General features: G+C 49.2%; 10 protein-coding genes and 1 non-coding gene across 11 annotated transcripts; 7 read left to right on the plus strand and 4 right to left on the minus strand.

Annotated features, from left to right (window-relative positions):
• Positions 1-236: 236 nt before the first annotated feature.
• On the minus strand, positions 237-1,710 carry F4807DRAFT_278703 (uncharacterized protein). Its single transcript, XM_047994658.1, has 3 exons — positions 1,202-1,710; positions 887-1,009; positions 237-792 (listed from the first exon to the last, which is right to left on the minus strand). Exons 1-3 carry the CDS (start codon positions 1,391-1,393, stop codon positions 481-483), a joined length of 627 nt encoding a protein of 208 aa, XP_047850184.1. The 5' UTR covers positions 1,394-1,710; the 3' UTR covers positions 237-480.
• Positions 1,711-3,479: 1,769 nt separating this feature from the next.
• Positions 3,480-7,564, plus strand: F4807DRAFT_278696 (fungal-specific transcription factor domain-containing protein). Its single transcript, XM_047994657.1, has 6 exons — positions 3,480-3,520; positions 3,609-4,201; positions 4,423-5,169; positions 5,253-6,030; positions 6,163-6,459; positions 6,518-7,564. The coding sequence occupies exons 2-6, from the start codon at positions 4,016-4,018 to the stop codon at positions 7,297-7,299; spliced, it is 2,790 nt and encodes a 929-aa protein (XP_047850185.1). The 5' UTR covers positions 3,480-3,520; positions 3,609-4,015; the 3' UTR covers positions 7,300-7,564.
• A 1,996-nt stretch (positions 7,565-9,560) lies between these two features.
• Positions 9,561-10,481, plus strand: F4807DRAFT_278944 (uncharacterized protein). Its single transcript, XM_047994660.1, has 2 exons — positions 9,561-10,050; positions 10,199-10,481. Exons 1-2 carry the CDS (start codon positions 9,869-9,871, stop codon positions 10,353-10,355), a joined length of 339 nt encoding a protein of 112 aa, XP_047850186.1. The 5' UTR covers positions 9,561-9,868; the 3' UTR covers positions 10,356-10,481.
• F4807DRAFT_278957 (uncharacterized protein) lies at positions 10,482-11,218 on the plus strand. The gene has a single exon (XM_047994661.1). The coding sequence runs from the start codon at positions 10,608-10,610 to the stop codon at positions 10,998-11,000; it is 393 nt and encodes a 130-aa protein (XP_047850187.1). The 5' UTR covers positions 10,482-10,607; the 3' UTR covers positions 11,001-11,218.
• F4807DRAFT_278964 (NIF-domain-containing protein) lies at positions 11,077-13,279 on the minus strand. The gene is made up of 3 exons (XM_047994662.1): positions 13,176-13,279; positions 11,865-13,102; positions 11,077-11,795 (listed from the first exon to the last, which is right to left on the minus strand). The coding sequence occupies exons 2-3, from the start codon at positions 12,900-12,902 to the stop codon at positions 11,154-11,156; spliced, it is 1,680 nt and encodes a 559-aa protein (XP_047850188.1). The 5' UTR covers positions 12,903-13,102; positions 13,176-13,279; the 3' UTR covers positions 11,077-11,153.
• Positions 13,280-13,396: 117 nt separating this feature from the next.
• Positions 13,397-13,533, minus strand: F4807DRAFT_t134. The gene has a single exon. It is a non-coding gene; the product is annotated as a tRNA-Leu (tRNA).
• Positions 13,534-13,772: 239 nt separating this feature from the next.
• On the plus strand, positions 13,773-15,831 carry F4807DRAFT_442645 (uncharacterized protein). The gene has a single exon (XM_047999490.1). The coding sequence runs from the start codon at positions 14,419-14,421 to the stop codon at positions 15,373-15,375; it is 957 nt and encodes a 318-aa protein (XP_047850189.1). The 5' UTR covers positions 13,773-14,418; the 3' UTR covers positions 15,376-15,831.
• F4807DRAFT_278995 (ribosomal protein S5 domain 2-like protein) lies at positions 15,807-17,258 on the plus strand. The gene is made up of 2 exons (XM_047994663.1): positions 15,807-16,532; positions 16,621-17,258. Exons 1-2 carry the CDS (start codon positions 16,171-16,173, stop codon positions 17,132-17,134), a joined length of 876 nt encoding a protein of 291 aa, XP_047850190.1. The 5' UTR covers positions 15,807-16,170; the 3' UTR covers positions 17,135-17,258.
• F4807DRAFT_279017 (thioredoxin-domain-containing protein) lies at positions 17,234-19,192 on the minus strand. The gene is made up of 2 exons (XM_047994664.1): positions 18,760-19,192; positions 17,234-18,683 (listed from the first exon to the last, which is right to left on the minus strand). Exons 1-2 carry the CDS (start codon positions 18,919-18,921, stop codon positions 17,382-17,384), a joined length of 1,464 nt encoding a protein of 487 aa, XP_047850191.1. The 5' UTR covers positions 18,922-19,192; the 3' UTR covers positions 17,234-17,381.
• Positions 19,193-19,455: 263 nt separating this feature from the next.
• On the plus strand, positions 19,456-21,627 carry F4807DRAFT_442654 (DUF605-domain-containing protein). Its single transcript, XM_047999491.1, has 4 exons — positions 19,456-19,855; positions 19,921-20,021; positions 20,089-20,216; positions 20,278-21,627. Exons 1-4 carry the CDS (start codon positions 19,753-19,755, stop codon positions 21,164-21,166), a joined length of 1,221 nt encoding a protein of 406 aa, XP_047850192.1. The 5' UTR covers positions 19,456-19,752; the 3' UTR covers positions 21,167-21,627.
• A 13-nt stretch (positions 21,628-21,640) lies between these two features.
• On the plus strand, positions 21,641-23,854 carry F4807DRAFT_442657 (alcohol dehydrogenase). The gene is made up of 2 exons (XM_047999492.1): positions 21,641-22,533; positions 22,670-23,854. Exons 1-2 carry the CDS (start codon positions 22,254-22,256, stop codon positions 23,404-23,406), a joined length of 1,017 nt encoding a protein of 338 aa, XP_047850193.1. The 5' UTR covers positions 21,641-22,253; the 3' UTR covers positions 23,407-23,854.
• Positions 23,855-23,863: the final 9 nt, after the last annotated feature.

Here is a 23,863-nt window from a genome sequence, read left to right on the forward strand (position 1 = left end):
GAGGTGTGAGGGAGAAAGACGAATTAGGTACCGAAGAGAGGAGACCACCCGACCTCGTAGGTAGGAAAGGGGTTACGGATTAATACCCAAGGGAAAAGCGCCATTGGAAGAGTTCGCATGGCGCGAGGTATGACTTACGATATGAACTACATATTTTATAATTGCGCGGATCCCTTCTGCTACTTATTACCTGGGAAGATCGGAATGCTTCGAGTAGTAAGGAGGTAATTACCTAGGTACGGAAAGCTCGCGGTTTTCCATTCAAGTTCAAAAAATTAATAAAATTGTTCTCCATGCGTGGCCTTCGATGGTGATGATGATGACTTGTGTCCAGTTCTTTTTAGCTCATGCTTAGTATGGCTCTCATATCTCTCATATCTCAGATGCCTCTTATTTGGCTATTCGTAATTCTCAAGTTCACTTCATCTCTCTACATTTCTATACTTCCCGTGTTTCGACTCTCAGTGAAATGTGAAGTATTCACAACCCCCTCAGTGCCATACCCTCCAGCACCAGAACCTCCATCTCCTCGCGCTTCAGCGCCTCGTCCTTAACGCTGTCGAGCCAGTTCACGCCGTTCAGCTTGTAGTACTTGCGCACCTTGGGCCAGTCCGTGAGAGACGATTGCAGGACCTCGTCTGTGAGGGGGGTGGGGGTGCCGTGGACGTGGGTGAGCAGGTGTTGCTGTATGGCCGCGGGAGTGAGAGTGGAGGATGGGCTAATGAGAACTTTGATGATGATTAGGGCGTTGGTTGTTGCGGTTATGCCGAAGCGCCGGTAGGCTTCGGAAATCTTGGGTGCGTTAGTATATATGGACAAGAAGGGGGGTACAGAGATGAGTGAGATACGAAGAGGACTGGAGTTAAGTATGAATTATGATACACACGTTGTTATTTGGACTTAATGAGCACACAATCTCTGAGTGGATGTTTGGCGTCTTCATGGTGCCGCTCATCTGTATTGTTATGGCCTTATAAACAGCGGCTAGGACTTGGAAGCGTGAGATTACCTATCAGTTTTATATAAAAAAGTATTAGCCCGTGTTATATTCTCATTCTATTTTGATATAAGGCGAATCTTATTTCATTGTAAAAAAATTTGGGAAGATCAAATCTATTTAGTGATAGGGAGTATGATGGTGGTTAACTTGGGGGTAAGAAACCAGAATGAGAAGACATAAGAATTCCGCGGGAAAACATACAGACGTAGCATCGATGAAAGCATACTCAAACTCCGAATTCCGACTTAATAACTGCTTCTGCAAGAACTCTGCGTTGGTTACATCTTTGAAGAGGCTTATATGGACTGTGTGTGTCGATGGGACGTGTTCCAAGTGTATCGTCTCTAGGATTCCTGACGATTGTATCGCCTCGCCATCTTCGGGAGACGCCATGACTCATTGACAGGCCTGGTTGAATCACCTGATAGAGTTGTTGAGTACTATGCGGGCTTTGATTTGGTTGTATTGCACTATATCTGTTGCACGGATCGTGGTTAGGAGCACATCTATCGATCCTTCGTTCAAGTCGCAGGTTGCCAAGGAAGATGTTGATAGTATTCGGATTCGTTGAAGATGGATAGTGGGGTATAGAGGGGCACGACAGGCAGCTGGCTATCAGCGGCTATCAGCTGTTAGTCATAATTTCATCATTTCTTTTGATAGTGGAACCCCCAAGAAACCCCCTTGAATCCAGGGGTCCTATTCAGCGTAACCTCAGCCCGGGAAGATCATACTAAAAGATTCTACAGAATCAAACACCGTTTATCATGGCGAAAGTATGGGATCCCATGTTGTGCTCTTTCCTCAAGATAAATTAAGGGACGGCAAGTTAATTGCGCCGCACGGTTTATATGCAAGGCAGACCCAGTTGCTCGGATCGCCCGTGCCTTCATTAAGATCTTTAAGCCACCACATCCGCCGTTCCCGCAATCTTCAATCGCTGTAGACATTTGATTTACACGTTTTTATGTGAGTAAGTCTAGGGCTACGTGCGGAGCCGGCGGATCTCGCGACGGGTTGGACGCTGGATGGGTAAACTTTTGGAGCTCGTATTGCTGCGCCAGCTTTATTGCTACGTAACTAACACAGCCGGAGTATATCAAATACAGTATATATACCTACGAGTAGTAGATGCTAAATTAAGAAAAGAAAAGGGGTTTGAAGGTGGTGACACCGCGCAAGTACGAAAAAGGTACGAAATATACTCAGTCCTGTCAGTCTTGTCACTCCTACCCTACTCCCACGCATGTGCATACATGTCATATGTTGTCTGCCGTCATAGGCTGTTTTGGGTTCTTATTCTGTCGTGCGCTTGCATCGGCTCCATCAATCCTACACACTCTATTCATCCTTTACCATCCTTCTAGAAACCCCATCATGCCCATCGCGACCGGGGTGCTTAATATCATTAGTAAATCGGCCGGGTCCACGGGGGTTCCACGGGCGGTCTAGGTCGAGATTTCTCCCGCCAAGACCCCGTCGACAAGGCTTGCCCTAGCTTAAAGAATGGGCGATGGATTCCTAGCACTGCTTACATAGGACCCTAACAGCTTAAGGTAGCCGTGCTAGTTTAGTCTGCATGGCTTAGGTAAGTGTGAGTTGTTTCAAATGTTTCCATTCTCCAAGTCTGCGGACTATCATTATGCGATGATGCTGTCGGTATACCCGCCTTGGGTATTATGGTTAGACTGGACTTGAGCCTGTCCTTTACGCTGTATTGCTGTATACGTGTCGGGTATATATGCAGTTAGTTTGATTGCTCTTTTCATATAATAAAACTCAGCTTCACCGCTCGCCTTCAAATCCCTATCAAAGAGCTTGATCCCCGACTTGCAAGATTGACCCCGTAGCTTAGCTCGAGATGAATATGGCATAGGGGGCTTTGGTGTGGGTTTATGGGGGCTTCGTCTGCCGACACATAATGCTCGAATGCTCATCGGCTTTTCTTTTTTCGGACATAGTCCCCCAACCAAGTTGGCTCCTTGCGTCCTGGTGCGTTATGCAGAAACAGGACTCGTCGTCTTTGGAGGGTCCTTGGGGTGGGAGGATCCAATAATTGTGTAGCGAATGACGAATAGGACATGGAATCACTCCGATGGCCCCGATGGTACCTTACTTATCCTTACTTTATCACCTACCTAGGTAACAATCGAAATTCTCGGGACGCCTGGACGTCTAATCATCTTCCAGCAACTCCAGGCCGATGGTTGAGTCCCCAGTCCGATCTCAATAAGTCGAGATGCTTTTTACAATCAGGACCGAGCGGGCGGTAGGTTCCGTTCTGTTAGTCGTCTGTCATGTGCTTTCGTATGATTTCACTGTCCTAATAGTTTGTGGTCTCCCGAGTCTTGGACCTTGTTCAGAGTCCTCAGTCTTGAAATCGCATCTTTCTTATTTTGGTACCGATAATTACGAATCTTGAACCCGCAATTTTCAAGTTGGAGAAGGCTGTGTTAGTTCCAAGTTGTGAACTAATTCGAATTGAGTTCTGGAGTTACATAGTCGATTTTAAAAGTCCGTGTACGTACCTACCGTTCCGCGTTTTCTGTGCCTTCCTGTACCTTACGTACATCCTTATCTTAACCCTGGAGTTAATAGGTGGTTGTAGATATAGCGTGTTCTAAGGTTCAGGCTGGCAACCTTGAAGGTTAGCGCGTGAGCGTGTTAGCCCTAGGGTGCACTGGGGTGCCTGGTCAATTCAAGGTTGGTAGGGGTCGACGGGTTGGCTGGCTGCAGGCTGGGTAGGTAGGCTGGGTTGTCTAGGTAAGTGCTGGGGGGTACCCAGACAGGCCAGATGCTAGGTATTTCATAGCTTACTTTTAGCTATTAGGTAAGGACGTCCCGTCCCCAAACTGCCCCAAGTCCCATCCCGACTCCCGACCTTTAAGGTTTCGGGAAACTCCATTTTCTCATTTGTCGCGAAACAAGCTCCAAACCATTGTGCGCCAACAAAACGGTCACCTCTACAAAAAAAACTTCCACGGGCTTTTTCGCCAAAAACAGCTTCGTGTCGCCATGCCTCCAGGCCGACCGCCCAAACGGCCTGGTGAAGCTGCCGACCTCGACTCTCCCGACGGCACAGCTAAATGCAAGCTACCGAGATTAGATCGTGACCGCGCTGCTCCAAATGATTTCTCTAGCGTCGTCAAGAGTAAACTTCAATCCTATACGAGAACCGGGCAAGCATGCGATCGGTGTAAGGTATGTTTGGTTTTTATCCGACAATGTGCTTGTATTTGTGTGCCGTGGGGAAAAGAAAAAAAAGACACGAAGGCGGAAGGATGGAAAGATATCCGTAGTATTCGTTATCGTCGCATTACGTCGCCAAAAGTGTCCTTCGTCGAGTTCAACCAGGCCAATCATATCATATACTATCCCGATAGCTTTATATATACGTCCTGATCTAACACGGTTTACCCCAGGTTCGCAAAATCCGTTGCGATGCCCTACCCGAAGGCTGCTCTCATTGTATCAATCAAAATCTCGAATGTTACGTGACAGACCGAGTCACTGGTCGGACGGAGCGAAGAGGATATATGCAAGAGCTGGAACGCGAGAAGAGGGATATGTTAAATCATATCCGCGACTTAGAAAAGATACTTCAGCAAAATGGCGTCGAGGTCAAACCCTTCCGCTCATCCTCGACTCCTGTCGATAGTTCTGCTTCCGACGGAGGCCTTGCCAATATGACAAGCCAGATACCGGATTCTATAGGAAAGCCTCAATGGTCCCAGTCCCAGTCTCAGTCTCAGCATGGGCATGGTTCGGCAACTTGGGCGAAAGATCGATATCGGCCTCCGAGCATACATTTCTCTAGCACCCTGCGTTCGGCAGTTGAACCAAGACCGGCGGACACTCACATAGGCGTCGGCGCGGATCAAGCTCCTCTCAGTTCCATCAAGGGTACCACTCTGTCCATTCTCGGAAGCACCATAGATATCGGATCTTTCGAGGCTCCGGATATGGACGAGCCTTCTCCTGATGCTCCAGCTCACTCGCCTATTTATAACAAATCCGTTCATGCCATGTTGCGGTCCGTCGCTAATATCAATCCTCCACTTCACGTCGACTATCCTCCTAAAGCCGATGCTTTCACCTATGCTGAATGGTATTTTCTTATGGTCTATCCTTTTCATCCAGTCTTACATAAGCCCACCTTCATAAATCTCGTAAGCATTCTCCCTCATCTGGATATACATATTTTTTTCTTTTTAGATATTTGGCTCCATTTCGTACTAAACGTGTTATTTAGTTAGCACGCCTCTACGATGACCCTAATTTCAAACCTACCGTGGCCGAAACCACCATGATCCATCTAGTCTTCGCTTCTATATACCTTCAGTACGGATTTCGTAACCGGGAAAATCCTGAGCAAAGGGCTCGTCTAAATGATTTATCAAATAAGCATTATCACTATGCTTTAAGCAAGTGGTTTGACTTATCCACATCCAAAACTCTTTATGATATCCAAGCCTTAACCATGCTTTGTGTGCACACAATGCGATTCCCGAAGTCTAATACGAGTAATATGCTAAGCAACTATACCCTTGGTCTCGCCATTGAGATCGGGTTACACCGCGCTTGGAAGAAGCCAGGCGAAGAAACCAACCTTGAGAATGAACTTCGAAAGCGGACGTGGTGGGCACTTCTTTCGACCGTCGTCACACTGAACGGTAGGATGGGACGACCTATGTCTATTCGGTTGGAAGATATCGACTGCGAGTTTCCGGAGAATATAGCCGACGAACTTCTCTCTGAGGATGGTGTTGATACGACAAGATCACTTCCGTGTCGATACGAGATCGGTGTTTCCGCCTTTAAGATCTCCGCATTATTCCTCGAGATGTTTGCCAACGTATATTCGACAAAGAGGGATCCGAGTCGATATGTTCATGTGATCGAGGCTCTCGAAGAACAATTGGAGATCTGGAAAGAAAACCTTCCTCCTGGTTTAAGACCCAATAGTGCGGGACAAATCGAACATGATTCCATGTTTGCTCTATATGCGGAATACATGTCCCTTGAATTTAGTAAGCATTTACCAGCATCCGACGATCGCCCCTATTTCATGTATTGGAATTCATACCATATATACAACCTAGCTCCTTGCCCTGTTAGCTTCTGGGATTTGCTAGTTGGGCGTATGCTAACAAACGTTTCAGGACTCACATTGCGACACCCGGCTGCTTGCATAACAAATGATCCGAAGTTAATAGCCGAGAATACCAAGATATGTGAGGAGACGGCAAAGAAAATGCTGTCGATCCTCCACAATATATATAGATTAAAGTCTCTTGATACAACATGGTACTGTCTTGCGGTATATTGCACTGCCATATTCTCTACGCTAGTCGCACACTGGGAAAGGCGACACGATATAAGCGCGGTTGAACTGCAGACCCTTCGTGCGGATATGAGTCTCTGGTTAACTATCCTGGCTGAGACCGGAAGTCTCATGGGTGAGTTCACAATTCTGCCTTGAGCTCATTACTTGCTAACAATATGATTTCTACTTAGGGTGCGGTATGGGTCTTCACGATGCAGTGTCGTCTATCATAGACCGTACTATCTCTTGGATAGAGCATGCCCAACTTCAAAAGGCCAACGAGCCTATGTCGCACCCACAACTATCCCAAGACATGCTTAAACAATCTCCTCACTCGCCACCTTACACCAATTTACCTCCGCCGTCAAACCCTACTCATCCTAACCCAAGCCACAACGATACAGAAACGGTGAACGGCTCAGCAAGCCACGTCATCGCAACATCGCGCAGCAATTATTACGGAGAAGCTACTCCCGAGTCTGGGACATATCCTTCTCTTTCGTATACAGACTCGGCTCCGCACGCGACCAATGCTATATCTTACGATCCGAACAACTCCTTCCTATACGCGCAAGCAGCTGGACAAGTCGCCGTCGCTCAAGCGCAAGCTCACGCGCACGCCCAAGCACAAGCACAGGCACAAGCGCAAGTTCAGACAGCGGACCACAACCCACTTACGACGTTCGCTACACAAGCGACTCAGATGACGCAACCAGCACATATGATGTGGCGGCAACAGCAGTCATCCGGCGGAAATACCTGGCAAGACTGGACGGCCGCCATCGTGGACAACCAGGACAGATACAGCGCGAATGCTTTAATGTCCCTCGGCAGCTCCGATCCTAGGCCCGGTGCGAACGTGGACGGCACCACTGTGGGTCTAGGGGTCAGTATGAATGGCGCCCCAGCGACGACTACGGCTACAATGCAATGGCCGTTGTTGCTTTTCTCGGATGGAGTTAGTGGTGCTTGAAATATAGCACCTGTTGCTCAAAATTCGAAAACAAGAAATGAATGAAGTATTTAGACTGGGCCCCCAACGGTCCAGGCTAATCACGTTTTGCGGAAACACTACCTTTGAGGGGAATTTGCCCGTTATCTCACTAATATACGCACATTAGCCGAGTAGCATTGCCTTTTCCGTGTCGGTAGGAACAGGGGACTGCTGGAAACTTGGCTGAGGCATGGTGGCGCGTGGAGTCATCAGGGATCACATTTTCTGACGATATGAATGTACTATACGACAGCGATTGATACGGGACGCGGTATAAACGGGACCATGTTGTACAATTTAGACTTTCGCACGGTTTTGCACATATTCTTGGGGAGTTTGGTGGAAATTATTAAGTGTTATTGGGTGACATTGGAGGCATGCGTGAGCGGTGAGATAGATAGGGGTTGGTGTTGTGGGCTTAATCGAAAAGGCATTCTTCGTGATATGGTTGCAGCGTTGCGGAATATGGTTGTCTATGAGGTGTACCGATTAGGGGTGTGTATGAGTCGCTACAGTAATGGATTTGAATACGGATAAGAATGGTGGAAAGCAGACAATGGGATGTTCAGAATAGGATACGGATCTGGGTATCTCAATTCATCATTAGGGACTATGCTTCCTCGAGCTACTAATACAAGGCGGTTTCCTGCCGGCACCCATAATACAGCCATCAGTGACGGAAAGCTACATGATCGGTGTGAGACTCGACCCTCTGCTCTTGGGATGCGGGCACGTGCAGTCGGCAGATCCAATGGCAAGAGTAGGCGTCCTCGAAAGCTTCCAATAAGGATTAAGCCTACCTTGGCCGTCCATACTAGAAAGACTTTGATATAGACTGATGATGCGTTACACGGCATATAGACACACAACCTGCAGGGCGGACTAGAGACATCGACGCTTCGTATTTCATTGACGTTGCCCTATTTTCTACCTGCATAGTACCTAGGACAAGATCCAGATCTAGGCGTGATCAAGATTTCTCGACTTTCCATGGGATCCGCCGTTCGTATCACCTATATCTCTTACGCAATCTTGATGATTTTCGACAGCTATAGTCTACGATTGCGTGTTACAGCAATGTCTTAAATCAGAAGCTGGAAGCCGAACTCTTGGGATTATCAAATAGGACTATATGTTGACCGGACCTATCTCCTGCATGAGGTGGTACATTGACAGCACTGCCAACTTGAATTAGAAAAGGGAGCTTAGGAGTCCGTCAGACAACCCGAGACACCGAGATCTCAAGGGTCGAATCTAAAAATCTAACCTACCAGCCGACCTACGTAGTTTTTGGGATATATGATGAGCCCTCCTTTGGGTACACAAACTCCAGTGTTGTGATTATACTACGGATCATCACTTTCCTATCGTATTCCAACTTCAGGGTTCGCAGTACTGCAATACATGAGGCTTCTGCCCCAAAGGCTTCCAAGGTTGTTTTTGTGCCTTGCAGTTAGCCACCGAATCGGCTAGAGGCTTTGCATCATATGATTGAGGACCCATCCGTAGGTTGCACGACCTCCGTCATTCGTGCTTAACCACATATAGAGATGGCCCTACGCCCGGATATCTGCTTCCCTAACACAAACCGGTCCCGAGACATGGGGCCGAGTCTACTACGGACGAAATGCCGAAAACATATCCTTGATTCTGTCATATTTTCCACAAATTCTTTAAGCCAATCACACATCTGAAACTTGTACGACTTGATCTGTCGTCTTCTATATTGGACGTTGGAGCTCAAAATCGTCCACATGGGTCATTGCACATCATGAGGCTATGGCTCGTGGGTAGTCTTTGTGTTTGCACACATGTCCGCATACATATCTAAGTCTGACTGAGTCTTCACAAAGATACCTACCTACCCAAAAGTCTTATGCTGTAAAGGGTCGGAGAGGAGTGAGCGCCCGAACGTAAGGGGCTACAACAAGTCCGACAATCCGTGGGACTGGAGAACCTGCCAGAGCCTTGGGATGAGAAATAGTGATAGCCTCGGTGGCAGAAGACCACGAGGCTTTTGACGTTCCTCATGTGTCTTCTCAAAATGGTTATTCCAACGTCTCCATGTTTAACGAGACGAGAAGCCGGGAATTACTACCGACCTCGGAAAGGACAAGAAGTGACTCAGTTTATTTGTTCATGATTGCGTATCCATATCTATCAACAGAAGAAAGACTGATGCCATTAGATACCTATTATTCTTCTATGTGAATTGGATGTGACACTCGAACCTGAACTCCTACATCGCACCTAGGTCTAGAATATCGGGCCTCGATTTCGAGGCCGAGACAAGACCTGATCCGACCAGAACCCATTCTATATAATATCCTCCACAGATCGTCTCAACAACTCACACAAGGCCTCCGCTAAACCCCAGAGACCAAATCAATTCCTGCATTGATCATATTCTCCAGATAAAATACCCACAGGAACTCCAGGAAACTTAAGTCTGACCTGTACACAATCAATATAATAAAATAAAAAAATCACCAGAAACTCAATATTACCTGAGTAACTCCACCTCCATCACCTCTACCATACTCTCACCATGCGTTCCTCAAGCCTCCTCGCCATCACCTTCGCCCTCTACGGCGCCGTCCTCGCGGCCCCTCCGGCGACATCGCCCACCACCACACAGGCCCCGGCACCGAACGCGGTAGAGTCTGCGCACGCCGGCAACACGCCCGACTGTACCTCGATCGAGCATTACTGCAAGACCTGCAGTTCAGAGTAAGTTTATATTTCCCCAACTACTCCCCTAACGCTCTTCTCCTCTCCTCTCCTCTCCTCTCCTCGTACCCTCTACAAGCAAGAACGATAATGAAAGAAAAGGTCAAGAATATATAAATATATATGTGCTAACTTTTGTCCCGCGAAGCGACTTCAACTGCGAGACCGACCCGAACTGCGAGTGGTGCCGCGCCCACAGCGCCTGGTACACCTCCAGCAGCACGAGCTCAACCTCGCCCTCGTCCTCGTCTCCGACGACAATGACAACCACAACCTCCACGTCAGCGAGTTCGTCCGGCAAATAAGCTGCTTGCAAATATCTCGGCCCTTAATGCAACGAGAGGAGCATATGACAGTCGGAAAGACAGCTTGAGAAAATACGGGATGGAAAGCGTTTCTCTACTTACCACTTGCAATTTTGGACGGGGTGTGAACTCGATTTCATCCTATCTCAGGATTGGTGGCTCTCAGGACGAAAACACCATCTGGGCAAGGCTAATTCAACATCCCCATGGTATTGGCACAAGGATAGTCCCATAGTGAATCGGTACTAAGATATGACGTCTATTTCTTCTTCAGGAGTTTCGGTCGGACAAAGCCTAGTGGGTGGTTTCATGGATGGATGGATTTCTATACACCGCAATCGAGGCCGGGTGGTAAAGCCTCGAATCGCTCACTTATACTATAATACAGAGATTACATTTTTGATCTCGGCGTATACCATCCTTCTCTTTCCCCTTTCTCTAGTCTTCTTCGTTCATTTTCCCATATCTTTCAAGTCCTTCGAGAACTTTTCCCGAGATATGACGCGAGTAAATTTTTCTTTAAGCCGTGGCCGCGATAAGTGTATGCATGTCAGTCAGTTTTCGTCCCAAACTCGAATCCAGCCCGTCCTATGCAAGTACCGTGCCCGCCATTTCAGAGTAGAGTTTCGTCTCGTTCCGGGGTAACGTAATAGTAATAGTAGTAGTAGTGGTAGTTATGGTCGTCGTGCGTAAGCCCCATTCGCAACTCATAATGCGATCGTTCAACGCCTTCTCCCAGGCGTTCCTCATATCATACATCTCCATAAGTTACATATCTTCCTAATCTAGTTCATTGACTTATTTATTAGGCTCGGCAGGGGTAGGCGCAGGCGCAGGATTATCCTCCGGCTTAGAGGGTAAGAACCAGCTCGAGAACGAGGACTTCATGCTGCTCATAGCCTCAGCCTGTGCTTTCTCGTTCGCTTGCTGCTCTTCCTTAAGCCACTTCTCGCCGTTTTCACGAATCTCCTTCTCCATCATCTGGTAGTTGCGCTGGCCCCTCTCCCGTGCGATATCTTGCAACATCTTGCCTTGCGCGAAAGCCTCGCTCGGGCTAATTTCGCCTTCTGCTGGGACCATCATGTTCATGTTACTCGGCTTAAGCCCGATCAGGCTGCCGAGAGCTCCCATCCCGCTCTTTCGCTTCCTCTTCTCGGATTCGAATTTCTTTTGGAATTCTTTACGAGCGATCGCTTCCCGGCGAGCGAATTCGGTCGGAATATGCTTGCCCTCGAAAGACTTGAGGACTACTCTTACGTCTTTGTATTGCATAGTATGGATATACTCAAGGAAAGGAATTAGTGAGACGAGCTCGGTGTCCTTAGGGTCACCAGTCCATTTGTTTAGTACGATGGCGTTCTCAGGCTGGTTCCTAACATGTTCAGCTTTTGAGTCGATTATGATGACCTTCGAAAGGTCACGGTTCAAGTATGACAAGTCCTATGCAATAGCTGGTTTAGTAATACGAACTACTATTTTGCCGGGAGAGGGGCATCAAGTAGAACTAACCTTGACAATCTCACCATCTTTGTACTTGGTAGCCTCTCTGAACAAAGGCCACACAATAAATCGGAAAGGGTCTAACTTGCGAACCAACGGTTCTCCAATAGCGAACGGGACACTCGTAAATAGTACCAATTCGTAGTACTGGCTCAGGTAGCGCAGGAAGTAATCCACTCCCGGCCTCTTCGCAACCCTCCAACCGTGCTCTCGCGTCCATTCGCTGTGTACCAACATGTCCTCGAGACTGATGCATAGAGTGTAGGGACGCGCGAACATGGGATCGGGATCGGGTAAAAGCTTCTCGAAAGCGGGTTCGCTGTAGTAGCTCGTGACATCCCCGAAGCGAGCCATCGTGCGCTTATACCACAATCCGAGCGACCAGCCATTGGGTATATCGGTGTGAGTCTGAGCTTCTTCCTCGTCCCATTCCCGACCCAGGTAAGCCACGCCGAGGACGGCAAGGACTAGCGATCCGGCATACATAAAATTGGCAAACCTCATCCTCTTCTTTTCCGTCGAACTAATGTACGCAGAAGCCGGGAGCTCCCCGCGACCCCGACCGCCGCCAGATTGCGCCCCGGGTGCTTCCTCTTCTACGGAGGCAAGCGCCGCCTTGTCGGTGGCGCCACTTGTCTCATACTCGAGAGTGGACGGGATACCTTGGGTGAGATCGGGAAGGGAGCTGAGGTCGGGCTCAGATTTGGATTCGGCTTCGGCGCCTTGGGAAGGTTGCGTGGAAGGCGTAGGTTCTGAACTCGGTTTGGGTGCTTGATATTGAGCAGATTGTGCAGATTGATCGGATTGAGCAGATTGCGCCGGCCGAGCCGACTGAGCTGCTTGTGCAGGCCCAGCTGAGGGTTGGTTCGGTCTCGATTGCTGGTTTTGACCTTGGTTATGGTTCCGGTTTCGGGTTCGGTTCTTAGCCATACCTCGCACCCATATTGCCGCGGTCGGATTGGATATTCTGGAAATAGCCGGATGTGCTATGGTTGATCTCGAAAGCGCCGGTAGCCGCGCAGAGCGCATAAGTGCTCTTGACAACATGATGCCAGGTTGTCAACCTCGTCGCACGAATCTACCGCTGAATAAGGACGAATGACCGATGTATACCAAAGGTCCTTCAATTGTTGTCTAGTCGGCGACGTGTGCAGACTAGAGGTCGTCCTTCGAGACTGCGCGGGATAGGAAAGGTTGAACAGCGGCACAGTCTTGGGAAATTTTTAGACCATCGAAAAGCTTCAATCCTTGCATAGAGGCGTCAAGTCAGTCTCCAAATTTTTATCGCCGAAGTTCTACCAGAAACTACGTAGTACGTACATAAAGAATTCGGCTGCGAGAACCCCACCTCACGTCATCAGGTGAGAATACCTGTCGAGTGCACACAGAAATTTAAACCCTCAAGAGGGGAAAAGGGAAAGAGAACACCGAGATAGCTGATGAATAAAATAATTTAAAATTAGTACCTACCTACCTACCTACTTATTACTCTAGTATAAAATTAATAAAAAGCAAAAGGAATAGAAAAAGAAATGTTGCGTTGACAGGAAGGGGATTCGAACCCCTGCGGATTGCTCCAGAGGAAAAGCGTCCTAAATTTTCATCAGGAAAGTAACATCACAATTTTCGTGCGAGTCTATGCTTGAACCCTCCGCCATAACCACTCGGCCATCCTGCCCTACCAGTGTGAATCATGGTGTGATTCCACTTTGATGTTAGCTTCTCGTCTCAAGTTACTTTATATTCATTGCGTCTGTATGTAGAGGGGCTAGGCCTAATTGGGGATAGAGTAGTAACGAGTGTACTAGACTGCCCGCGGAACCCCACTAATCAAATCGGTCTAGCAATCTACTACATATGTAGGCTATCGCCTAAACCCGGCTGCTCCGTGACGCCTTGACCCCACTTGATCAGTCATTCAGTTATTGGATGTCATCAATTCCGTCAATTCGGGGCGAACCATTCCTATTCTAAGAATTCAATCATCAAATAGAATTGACTAAACCTCCTCATCTTCCAGGGCCACCACCATTACTATTGCTACAAGAATACCACCAACCTTAGGTACTCTTTTCATTCCGTCGGGTCTCTACTGCCGGTTCTCTTCCCCTCTCTCTCATTCTTGGGGCAATTCGTGATTCTTCTTTTCCTATTATTCCTCCGCCGCCGATTCTTAGCCTATTTGTCATCTCTGCTCTCATATGAATCACGCTGCATACGACCAACTTCCTACTTGATCCGACAATGGCAGCGCAGAGTGTTGCGTTCTAGAGGGTGGTTGTCCCTCGTTGAAGAATCGCGATGGCACCACCCTCGCGATCCTACCACCTTGTATCTCGATCCCATTAACTGTCTTAAATAAACTACGGAGCGAATCTCCACGAATACCAAGAATTAAACTTGACTTAGGCCTACTTTCAAGTTTTATATTCGAGCATTGACTGTCGCGTGACGTCTGTTTCGCGTTGATTGTGTTGCCGTTTTCACGTCTACTTGATACCTAAGTGTTCTAGAATTCTTGAGCAAAGCAACTTGCGATTCCGAATACACCGACGTCTACACGATGCGCCGCAAGAATGGTGGAGCGAAGGGTGCGCGGGTTGTAAAGGGCCCAGGTCCGACACCCGTTGCTGCAATCTCTTCTGCCACCACTCCACTAAGTTCGGCTCTGCCTTCTACTTATACTTCAGAAGCAGAGCATGATATCAACGATGAAGTAGCCAAATTGCAAATCGGCGCTCTTACGCTGAATAACTCAACATCGAACCAACGAAAGCCGAAACGAGAAAAACCACAGCCATTCCGGTTTCTCGATCTTCCGTCCGAGCTACGCTTGAAGGTCTACGATTACCACTTTGTTAACATCGGCCATGTGCTCGACCTCGACTACGACAACCACAAGAGAATCCACCAGAAGCTAGCTATTCTCCGATCTTGTCGCACCATATACCAGGAGGCATCGTATTTGTTCTATAGCACCCATCCGGTTCGCATATTTCCGACGACTCCCGGACGTTTCTTCAAAACTAAGAAACCCTTACTAGCTCGTATGAAGCCTAACCAACGATCGTTCTTGACCTCGCTCGAACTACGTCTGGGACCAGGATGGAGTAGTCCGCCTAGAGGCTGGGTAGTGAATCCCGCATTGGGCCTATCAGATTGTGTCAATGTCACGAGGATCACCGTCTACGTCGAATGCGACCCAGGAAATGATTTCTTTAAAGGATTCCGGCAGCCAGACAACTTTTATGAACGATTCTCCAAATCCTTGCTCACTAGCGTCCTCGACGAGATGCCATGGGTCGGACGAATAGAGTTCGAGGCGTGGCCAAACGTCAAGAAATCAGGGGCCCTGATGCGTGGACTGATCGAAGTCGTAAAATCTAGGGGACTGAAAATCCTCTGGGGTAAAGAAAGAGGATGGACCGATGCGGAGGAGGTCGAACCGCAGCCGGCGTTAGACCTCAATGCCCCCCTTCTCTTAGAACACGGCAATCCGGGTATTATGGTGGTAGTGTAGCACAAACCGTAGTTTCTTTTTTCTCCTCCCTATTATAACATTGAAACTGCAACGTTCGCAGGAGTACCGGATGGCAAAGGGTTGATTGGTACTTGGGAACTATTTGTTAGGCAATGGTCACGGCAATTCCATGGGTTTCTTGGGTAGTGTACTCGCCTCTCACTCAGATAACTTCGGCCTGAAGAGGACCTGAATTGATAGGATTTCAATCGAGTAATCGTTTCCTGCATCACTGTGTCCTTAGTTCGATATATGGCATTCGAATAAGAACTTCTGTAGCTTTTGGGTTAAAGAGCTTTGCGAGTCATTGGCAGCGCCTCAATCTCTCGATATGCCTGTTAGAGACGAATTATGTGAAAGTTTCTAGATCTAAGATAAAAGGGATAAAAGGAAGGCACCAACAGGCCTAATAGGAATCGAACCTAAACTAACTTTTATTCCTCTACCCAGTATCTATCTAATATCTAAATATTTAGTCCTGAGCCAGTAGCGTACCCGCTTTTAGCGACGTTGAAGCTGAAGGGAAGCGACGCTAATCTGGGGAATGTACTCCAAGGTCGCACTTCCATGTACTTGCATAAAAAGACCCCACCAAAAATTTCTATCAGGTAAACGCACATGCATCCAAGCTTCATCGCAAGCTCATTCCACATCCAAGCACAGCTCTTACTTCTTTCGCGCGCGTATACCCCAGAAAAACAGAAATCGGAAAGCACAAGAGGATAAGCAGGAAAGGAAAGGACGTCACATCGAAGAAAAGGCGGGAATATTAGGAAGATAGGAAAACAGGAAACAATGCCCCTCGACACATCGACCTACGACCTAGCGCTCCTGCGCATCGACGGGCGGCGCTGGAACGAGCTGCGGCAGCTGCGCGCGCAGATCCGCACCCAGGCCGCCGCCGACGGGTCCGCCTACTTCGAGCTCGGCAACACGAAGGTCATGTGCGTGGTCTCGGGCCCGAGCGAGGAGGGTAAGAGGCGCGGCGCCACCTCTGCTTCCGGAGCCGGGGGAGGTGCCGGAGGTGCCGGAGGAGCTGGGAGTATGGGGTCGGGAGGAGGAGGAGGAGGGGGTGGGAATGCGGCGGATATTCTGGTTAGTGTTGTGGTGGGCGGGTTTAGTACCGTGGATCGGAAGAAGAGGGCGCGGGGAGACAAGTATGTTTTATTATCTCTTTTGGTCCTTTTTACACCTACCTACCTATTCTACCTAACTACGCGTATACTAACCAACACCTTCCAACAGACGCATCCAAGAGCTCCAAACAACCCTCGCCAAATCCCTCGCCGCAGTCCTGCACACGCACCTCTTCCCCCGCAGCACCATCTCCCTCTCACTCCACATCCTCTCGCAAGACGGCTCCTTACTCGCCAGCCTAATCAACGCCGCCACTCTCGCGCTCGTCGACGCGGGGGTACCGATGACAGACTACCTAGTCGCGTGCAGCGCGGGCAGCACATCAAGCCACGCGGCGGGCGACGAGCGCGCGGACCCTTTGATGGACCTGAACGCGCAGGAGGAGCAGGAGCTGCCGTTCCTGACGGTGGGGACTTTGGGCGGCACCGACAAGGTCGCCGTCCTGGTGTGCGAGAGCCGCGTCCAGGTCAGTCGGCTCGAGGGGATGATGGTCACGGCCGCGGACGGGTGTCGGAATATTCGCGAGTACCTGGACTCTGTGGTGAGGGAGAAGGGAAGGAAGATGGTGGCTGAGGGGGCGGTGGAGAAGGGTGTTAGTATGGCTATGGATATCGATGTCTAGGTCTAGATCTTCAAGCAGAGGTTGGACCTGAAAAAAAAAAGGCCAAAAGGGCAGAGGAGTTATGGTTGAAATGGTTTTAGGCATAGCATCTGGCAGGCGTTACGGTCAAAGACGAAGACTCATTTACTTACGAGTAAGTCGATCCTCTTCATAAAATGAGAATTTGATTTTTATTATCACTTAGGTATTCATATCAATCGAAAAACATTGCCTAGCACTATACTAACTCTAGATACTAGCCATTTATCTAGAGCTCTTCGTGTTTTGGAGCTTCCTTCGTGGCTTCGGGAGTCGGCTCCGCACCTTTAGAAGGTGATTCGGATTCAGGCTCGACTTCCACCTTAACAGACTCCTCAACCTTGACTTCCACCGTCTCAGCCGGTTTCTCTTCTACTGCCTCGGTAATTACGCCGGCTGGGACCTTCTTCTTAGTGCCTTCACTTAGACGGATAGCATCGATCCAACTCTCTACGCTTTCGGGGGTAAAATCGCCCTCGTAGTGGCGCCACCATCCCCTCTTACCGTTGATAGCGATGATCTCGACCTCTCCAGAGAGCTCCAGGCTCTTGAAAACCGATGAGGTGACCTCGTTATCATTATGGACCTCGAAGAAGGGGAATAAGTGGCGTTGCGCGTGAGCGTGCTTGGCCGCTAACTCGGCGAGACTGGTTAGAGCTTTCTCAGCAGTCTCTCCGTGGGCAGAGGGTACGAAAGCGAGAACGCAGGTATGCGCTTTGTTGTTTAAGCATTCCTTGGTTAACTTGGCTGCTTCGGTGATAGCTGGGATAGGTGGCGCAACCTCGACAGGCTTTTCAGTAGGGGCATCGGTTGAATCAGTTGATTCCGTCGATGTGGTCTCGGAGCTTGAACCGGAAGATTTAGAAGAGGCCTTCTTGTCCTTTTTCTCTGACTTTTTGTCACCCTTCTTTTCTCCTTTCGCCTTACTAGGTGCTGGGTCCGGGTTTGGCTCGCCAGCTTGTGACAGGAACTTGACCATGGCATCTTTCTTCAACTCTCCATCATACACCACACTCTCCTTATCACCCCCTGGCAACAGTACCAAGGTTGGGTAAGACTTAATACCGAACAACTCGTTGGCCTTGGTCTCCTTGTCCCGGATCTGTGCGATGCTGATTACGTCGAGGAAGTCGATCGCGATGCTCTTTAGCAAAGCGCTGGTGGTGCCCTTGTCGGTAAATAGTATAGCCTTTGCCGTATCGTTGTTGGTCGATAGGAAGGAATCGATGTCCTTATCCGTTACGCGCTTGACGTGGTTGTTGATCTTCTCGACGACAGCATCTACGATGCCCTTCGCTGTCCGAGGACCATTGTAATCTTCCACGATCGGCTTCCCCTTTTTGCCCGGGCGCACGGTTTTAAGGGTCGGAAACCCCTTGACGCCCATCATGCCGCATAGTTGCTTGTTCTCATCCTCGTCGCAATTTACGGCAGCGACATGGGCCAGGCCCTCGAGGTTCTTGGCTGCTTTCTCGTAGGCGGGTTTGAGGTTTTGGCAGTGGCCACACCATGGTGCGTAGAATTCGACAACCTACCATATAGACTCATTAGCTGCTCGTTCTTATTGGCTAGATTGTATACTACCATTAATACTATCAAAGACTTACAGAAGTATGGTTTGACTTATTGATAATCCGGTCGAAATTCTTCGCATCAACTTGGGTCACGGGTGAGCTCTTGAGGTAGAGGCCAGCTTGCGCAGTTGGTAGGGCTGAGAGGAAAGCCACGGCGGCGATGGCCGTGGCGGGGTTAAGATTGAAGGTGTGCATGGCCTATCTCGTAGATCGTATGACGGAAGGGAGAATAGTAGGGAATAATAGAAGACTAGGTGAAGCACATTCACAGCTTAGACAACCTTGGAATAAGGACAAATGACTAGAAAAAGAGTAGTTTATTAAACCATACGCTTTGGTGAGTTTATAATTGTAGAGATCCTGGACATGACAGATATTCCATTCCTTCAAGCGAAGTCACATAACCATGACGGAGACAGAGGTGAAGCTTAGCTTTTAAATGATCGGTGTCTTCTTTGCTCGATTCAGCAAAAGGCCACCGTGGAAATTCGATCCAATTCGTTGGAAAACCATCGAAAGATCATTTGATGATTGGCTGAATCGAGAATCCGGGGTAAATTGTGGCTAGTGTCGAGGGCGACCAGGGCGACTCGGGAACGATAAGAGATTGATAGAGCTGTGGCGCGAGCTCTCTTTCTTTATCTTAGTGCGCCGAAGCTGCCCGCCGATTGTGGAACCAGTGACTTCAGCGGGCAGTAGCGGGGAATGGAATATCGTGCCTGATGCAACCTGGAAGCTAAAGATTGCGCGGAGGTTGGTTTTATTACTAGGCACCTTCTTTCCTTAAACCTCACATTCGACGATATCTCTTCTCAACCACGTCGCTTTACTACACGAAAGCAATTGAATCGGCAAGACTTGGGTCATACGGACATCCAACAACATTCGATTTATTTGCGACACCAGCCTCCGTATTTGTTCTAAAGTTTGATACTTATCTTTCCAATTCATTCGACTTTCGCGACATTTTCTAATCAGACGAATATCGGATTAGGTCTCTTATAAAGGAACCCAAACAACCCCACGATGGCGGCAAATATACCTGCGAAGCTCAAACAGGCGGGCATAACACCCTTTATCCTACGCGCAACGCAACTCGAGGCTGCGAGGCCGGTCCTCTCCTACTGGTGTAAGCTCCTGCCGCTGTCGCATTGATACGTAGATCATGTTTGCTGAGTGGTATGTGTATCGCAGGTTACTACTGGGCTGTCAATCAGATCCTTGCCAAGGGGCTTCACTCCATCGATGACGACTGCCACCAATTTACTACGAACCTGATGGAAAAGTTGGAACATGTACGATGACGAAGCATAGACCTAATTTCGCAAAGCTTGGCGTTCTAACTAGTATCTATCGTTGCAGATTAAAGAAGGACAAGTTGGAAACGATGCCATCCACGATGATGTAGCTGGCCAAGCATACGTGGAACAATTTGCACAAGAGACTTTCGACAGAGCACTTCGACCGTTGAAAGCCAACAAAGTCACACAGTACATATCCAATAGAAAAACACCGATATTCCTACGAGCGAGATCACTGACAAGTAAACAGACAAACAGCGAGCACCTTCGAAGCCGCAGCTACATTCTTCCAGTTAGTTAATATTTGGGGACCAGCTGATGCAGAGACGCAAGGGAAGATCAAGTACGCGAAGTGGAATGCCGCGCGCATATTGAAGGCTATCAAGGAGGGCAAAGACCCCAATGAATCTAACCCGAAACAAGAGGAGGCGAGGCAGGAAGAGGCGCTCGACCCTGACGATCCAGAAGTGCAGATGATCAGGGCCGCGCAACCAAGACCGGCATCTGTAGAGGATGCCCCCGATGATGATGGAATACGGCACCCAACAGAGGCCGAAACTTATCAAACTTTCCCAGCCCCTGTGTCCGAGCCAACATCTCCCCCGGCGTCGGCGCCAGCTCCGGAGCAGGTCTCCCCTATAGTACCTCCTGGCCCTCCCACACAAGAGCCAGGAAACTACTTCGCAGATGAACCTAGTGTGCCTAGTAGCTTAGACCTACCGTCTACAACGAATATGCCACCTCCGGGTCCAGCTACTTACGATTCGACTGGTTCGCCGTTAATACCTCGTCCTAGTTCTCATGACCCGGCTCTACCACCTTCGGAACCACCACAGGACTTCTACCGCGATCGCGCGCCTGCGCCGCCTGCTGTCCCGCCGCCGCCGCAGCATATTCGCCACCCGGCACCTACAACTAGTCATAACTTTTATTCTCAACCTCCACAGCCAGCGCCAGTACCTGTGGTCCCGGCGCAACAATACGGCGGCGGTGCACCTAATTCATCCAACGTAGACGACATGGCGATGGCGCAGGCGCAGAAACATGCCAAGTGGGCGATCTCGGCGTTGAATTTCGAAGACGTGCCTACAGCTGTGCGGGAATTGCAAGCTGCGCTAGCTAGTCTCGGTGCGCGGTAACGTCGCGATAGCCTATGAAATGCTTACCGAGGTAGATGGTTAAGAAGCTTTGGGACGAAATAGTTGTGGTGTATTTTATAGCTGGAGTTAGAGGGTGAAAAGGGGCTTATCATTACTAAGATATCTCTAAGTGACCAATAGAATTTAGGCGTTTTGAATCTCACATATCTCGCAGGTTATAAGTCGCTTTAATTGTGAAGGTTCGGGAGGCGAAGGCGCTCTAAGATCCATTAATCATTTTCGCACTTGTTTCTTAATTAGAATCTTAGGAATAGGTCTACCTATTTCTATGCCAAGTATCGGACTAAAAGCTGGAAGATGCCAAAAATCCGAATCAATTGGGATTGATATTCATCGGATTTGGAAGATTTATAAAACTGGAAAGCCGAGATCCACTTCAAGAATACCGGTCTCCGGATGTGTGGCGTCAGATCGGTTCCGTCCTCAAAGGGACTAAAATTCCGCAGACCTACGCCTAAGATCTACTGATTGCTACTGATTTCATAGACTTTAAACAATGGCTTCAACGGGAGCTAATGCTCCCTAAATCCTAGACATACAACGTGGACTAAACAGCTAGTGTAAAGAAGAGGGACGCTATGCTACCTGAACAATGGAATGGCGAGCTGCGTGCCGTACACCTTTCCGCATCAGGTAAACTGCGCCAATGACACGCATACCTGAGATAATTTTTTCCATGGTTGATATCACAATGGCGTGAAGCATACATGTTTTCGGCTCTAGCCGCGGCTTACGACCCTACTATACTACTTCAACCGCGAACCGTCGCTAGAGCTACTCGTCCGCCCGAGACGGACTTAGGCATGTTGCTAAGACCGCTGGGTATTGGCTGGGTCTCACCTGAAGATGTAACAGAACAGCTTAAGCCCTCACCAGTCTCACTTGCTTTTGCGAGACTTGAGATAAATATCCTGATCGTCCACCTGTCTGGCCCTGGTGTCTTTCTTTCATCACACAACCTATTTGTGAAGCTCTCGACATCTATCAAGGTCATATATAACTCAAAGAGAGTCTTCATATCCCGAATCACATGATATACTAAGCATACCAGAACAAGCAAACCAAAATGTCTTTCCCAAAGACCTTCAAGGCCGCCGTCCTCGAGCAGGCGGGCCAACCCATCGTGATCAAGGATGTCGAGCTGAAACAACCGGGTCCGAAACAGGTCCTTGTTAAAGTACTCGCGTGCGGTGTCTGCCACACGGATATCTTCGAGGCGGCCGGCCATCTGCACAACGAATTCCCCCGCATCCCCGGACACGAGATCGTAGGCGACGTCGTCGCCATCGGCAGCAGCGTGACGAGGTTTTCGGGTGGTGAACGGGTCGGCGGACCTTGGCACGGAGGTTCGTTTCTTCTCTCCCCTTTTCACCCTTACCTTTTACCTTTACCCTTACCCTCGCCTCGTTCCTCCTCGTAAAGGAAACCGGCCTCAGACAGTACATGCGAGATAGGTACCTAAACTCTGACTAACAAACACAGGCCACGACGCAACCTGCCGCGCCTGCGCCCGCGGCCAATACCAAATGTGCGACAACGCCGCGGTCAACGGCGTGACGATGGACGGCGGGTACGCCGAGTACGTCCTCCTGCGCGAGGAAGCCGTAGTCCGGGTCCCCGCCACCGCGGACGCCGCCGCCGTCGCGCCGCTCCTGTGCGCCGGCGTCACCGTCTTCAACGGCATGCGCAAGATGCGCGTCGAGCAAGGGTCTCTCGTCGCCGTGCAGGGCGTCGGCGGGTTAGGACACCTGGCTATCCAGTACGCGAGCCGCATGGGGTACCGCGTCGTGGCGCTTAGTTCCGGCGAGAGCAAGAGGGAGTTTGCGATGAGGTTGGGCGCGCACGCGTATGTTGATGCGGGGAAGGAGGATCCGGTCAAGGCGCTGACGAAGATGGGGGGCGCGGCGATGGTGGTGGCTACGGCGCCGAATCCGAAGGCTATTGGCCCGCTGGTGGGGGGTTTGCAGGCTGGTGGGAAACTGTTGGTTCTGGCGCCGGTGGGACCGGTTGAGTTTGATACGGCGATGATGGTTAGTAAGGGGGCGAGCGTGCATGGGTGGCCTAGCGGGCACGCGTTGGATTCGGAGGAGGCGATTCAGTTTGCGGAGGATCATGGGGTTAAGTGTCTTATTGAGAAGTTTAAGCTCGAGGATGTGGCGGCGGCAATGGAGGCTTGTAGTACGGGGAAGGTGAGGTTTAGGGGGGTGATTGTTTTTTAGATTGGGATGGGGAAGGGGATGAATTGGTGTTGAGCTAGGAGTTGGGTATGGGATATGATGGGTAATGAGTTTAGAACTAGATCAAAAGTTGACTGTCGGTTTGATATCATGTTGAATGAGAGACTGTTACTTATGACAAGTCCTTCTTTTGATTTTGACTTGTATAAGAGCTTAAAGGGTCAGAATTGTGCTAACCACGAATCAAGCTATCCCCTCTATCATCTATCCGGGTAATTCACGCCGTTTCTGGTGAGATGGAATAGTCGATTATGTGATTAGGGGGATAGCCAGCCACATGATAACACGGGTGCTATCCCATGCATTCTCAATATAGTAGCATACACGTATTTTAATCAGGGAATGTGCTGATTAAGTATTACAGGGGGTAACTGAGAACGAAGGTATTTTGGAATATCACACGCTTTATTTAATCTGATGTCGATTTCGTCACATTCCA

Source organism: Annulohypoxylon truncatum (genome assembly GCF_022578515.1).
Source record: "Annulohypoxylon truncatum strain CBS 140777 unplaced genomic scaffold F4807scaffold_41, whole genome shotgun sequence".
NCBI lineage: Eukaryota > Fungi > Ascomycota > Sordariomycetes > Xylariales > Hypoxylaceae > Annulohypoxylon > Annulohypoxylon truncatum.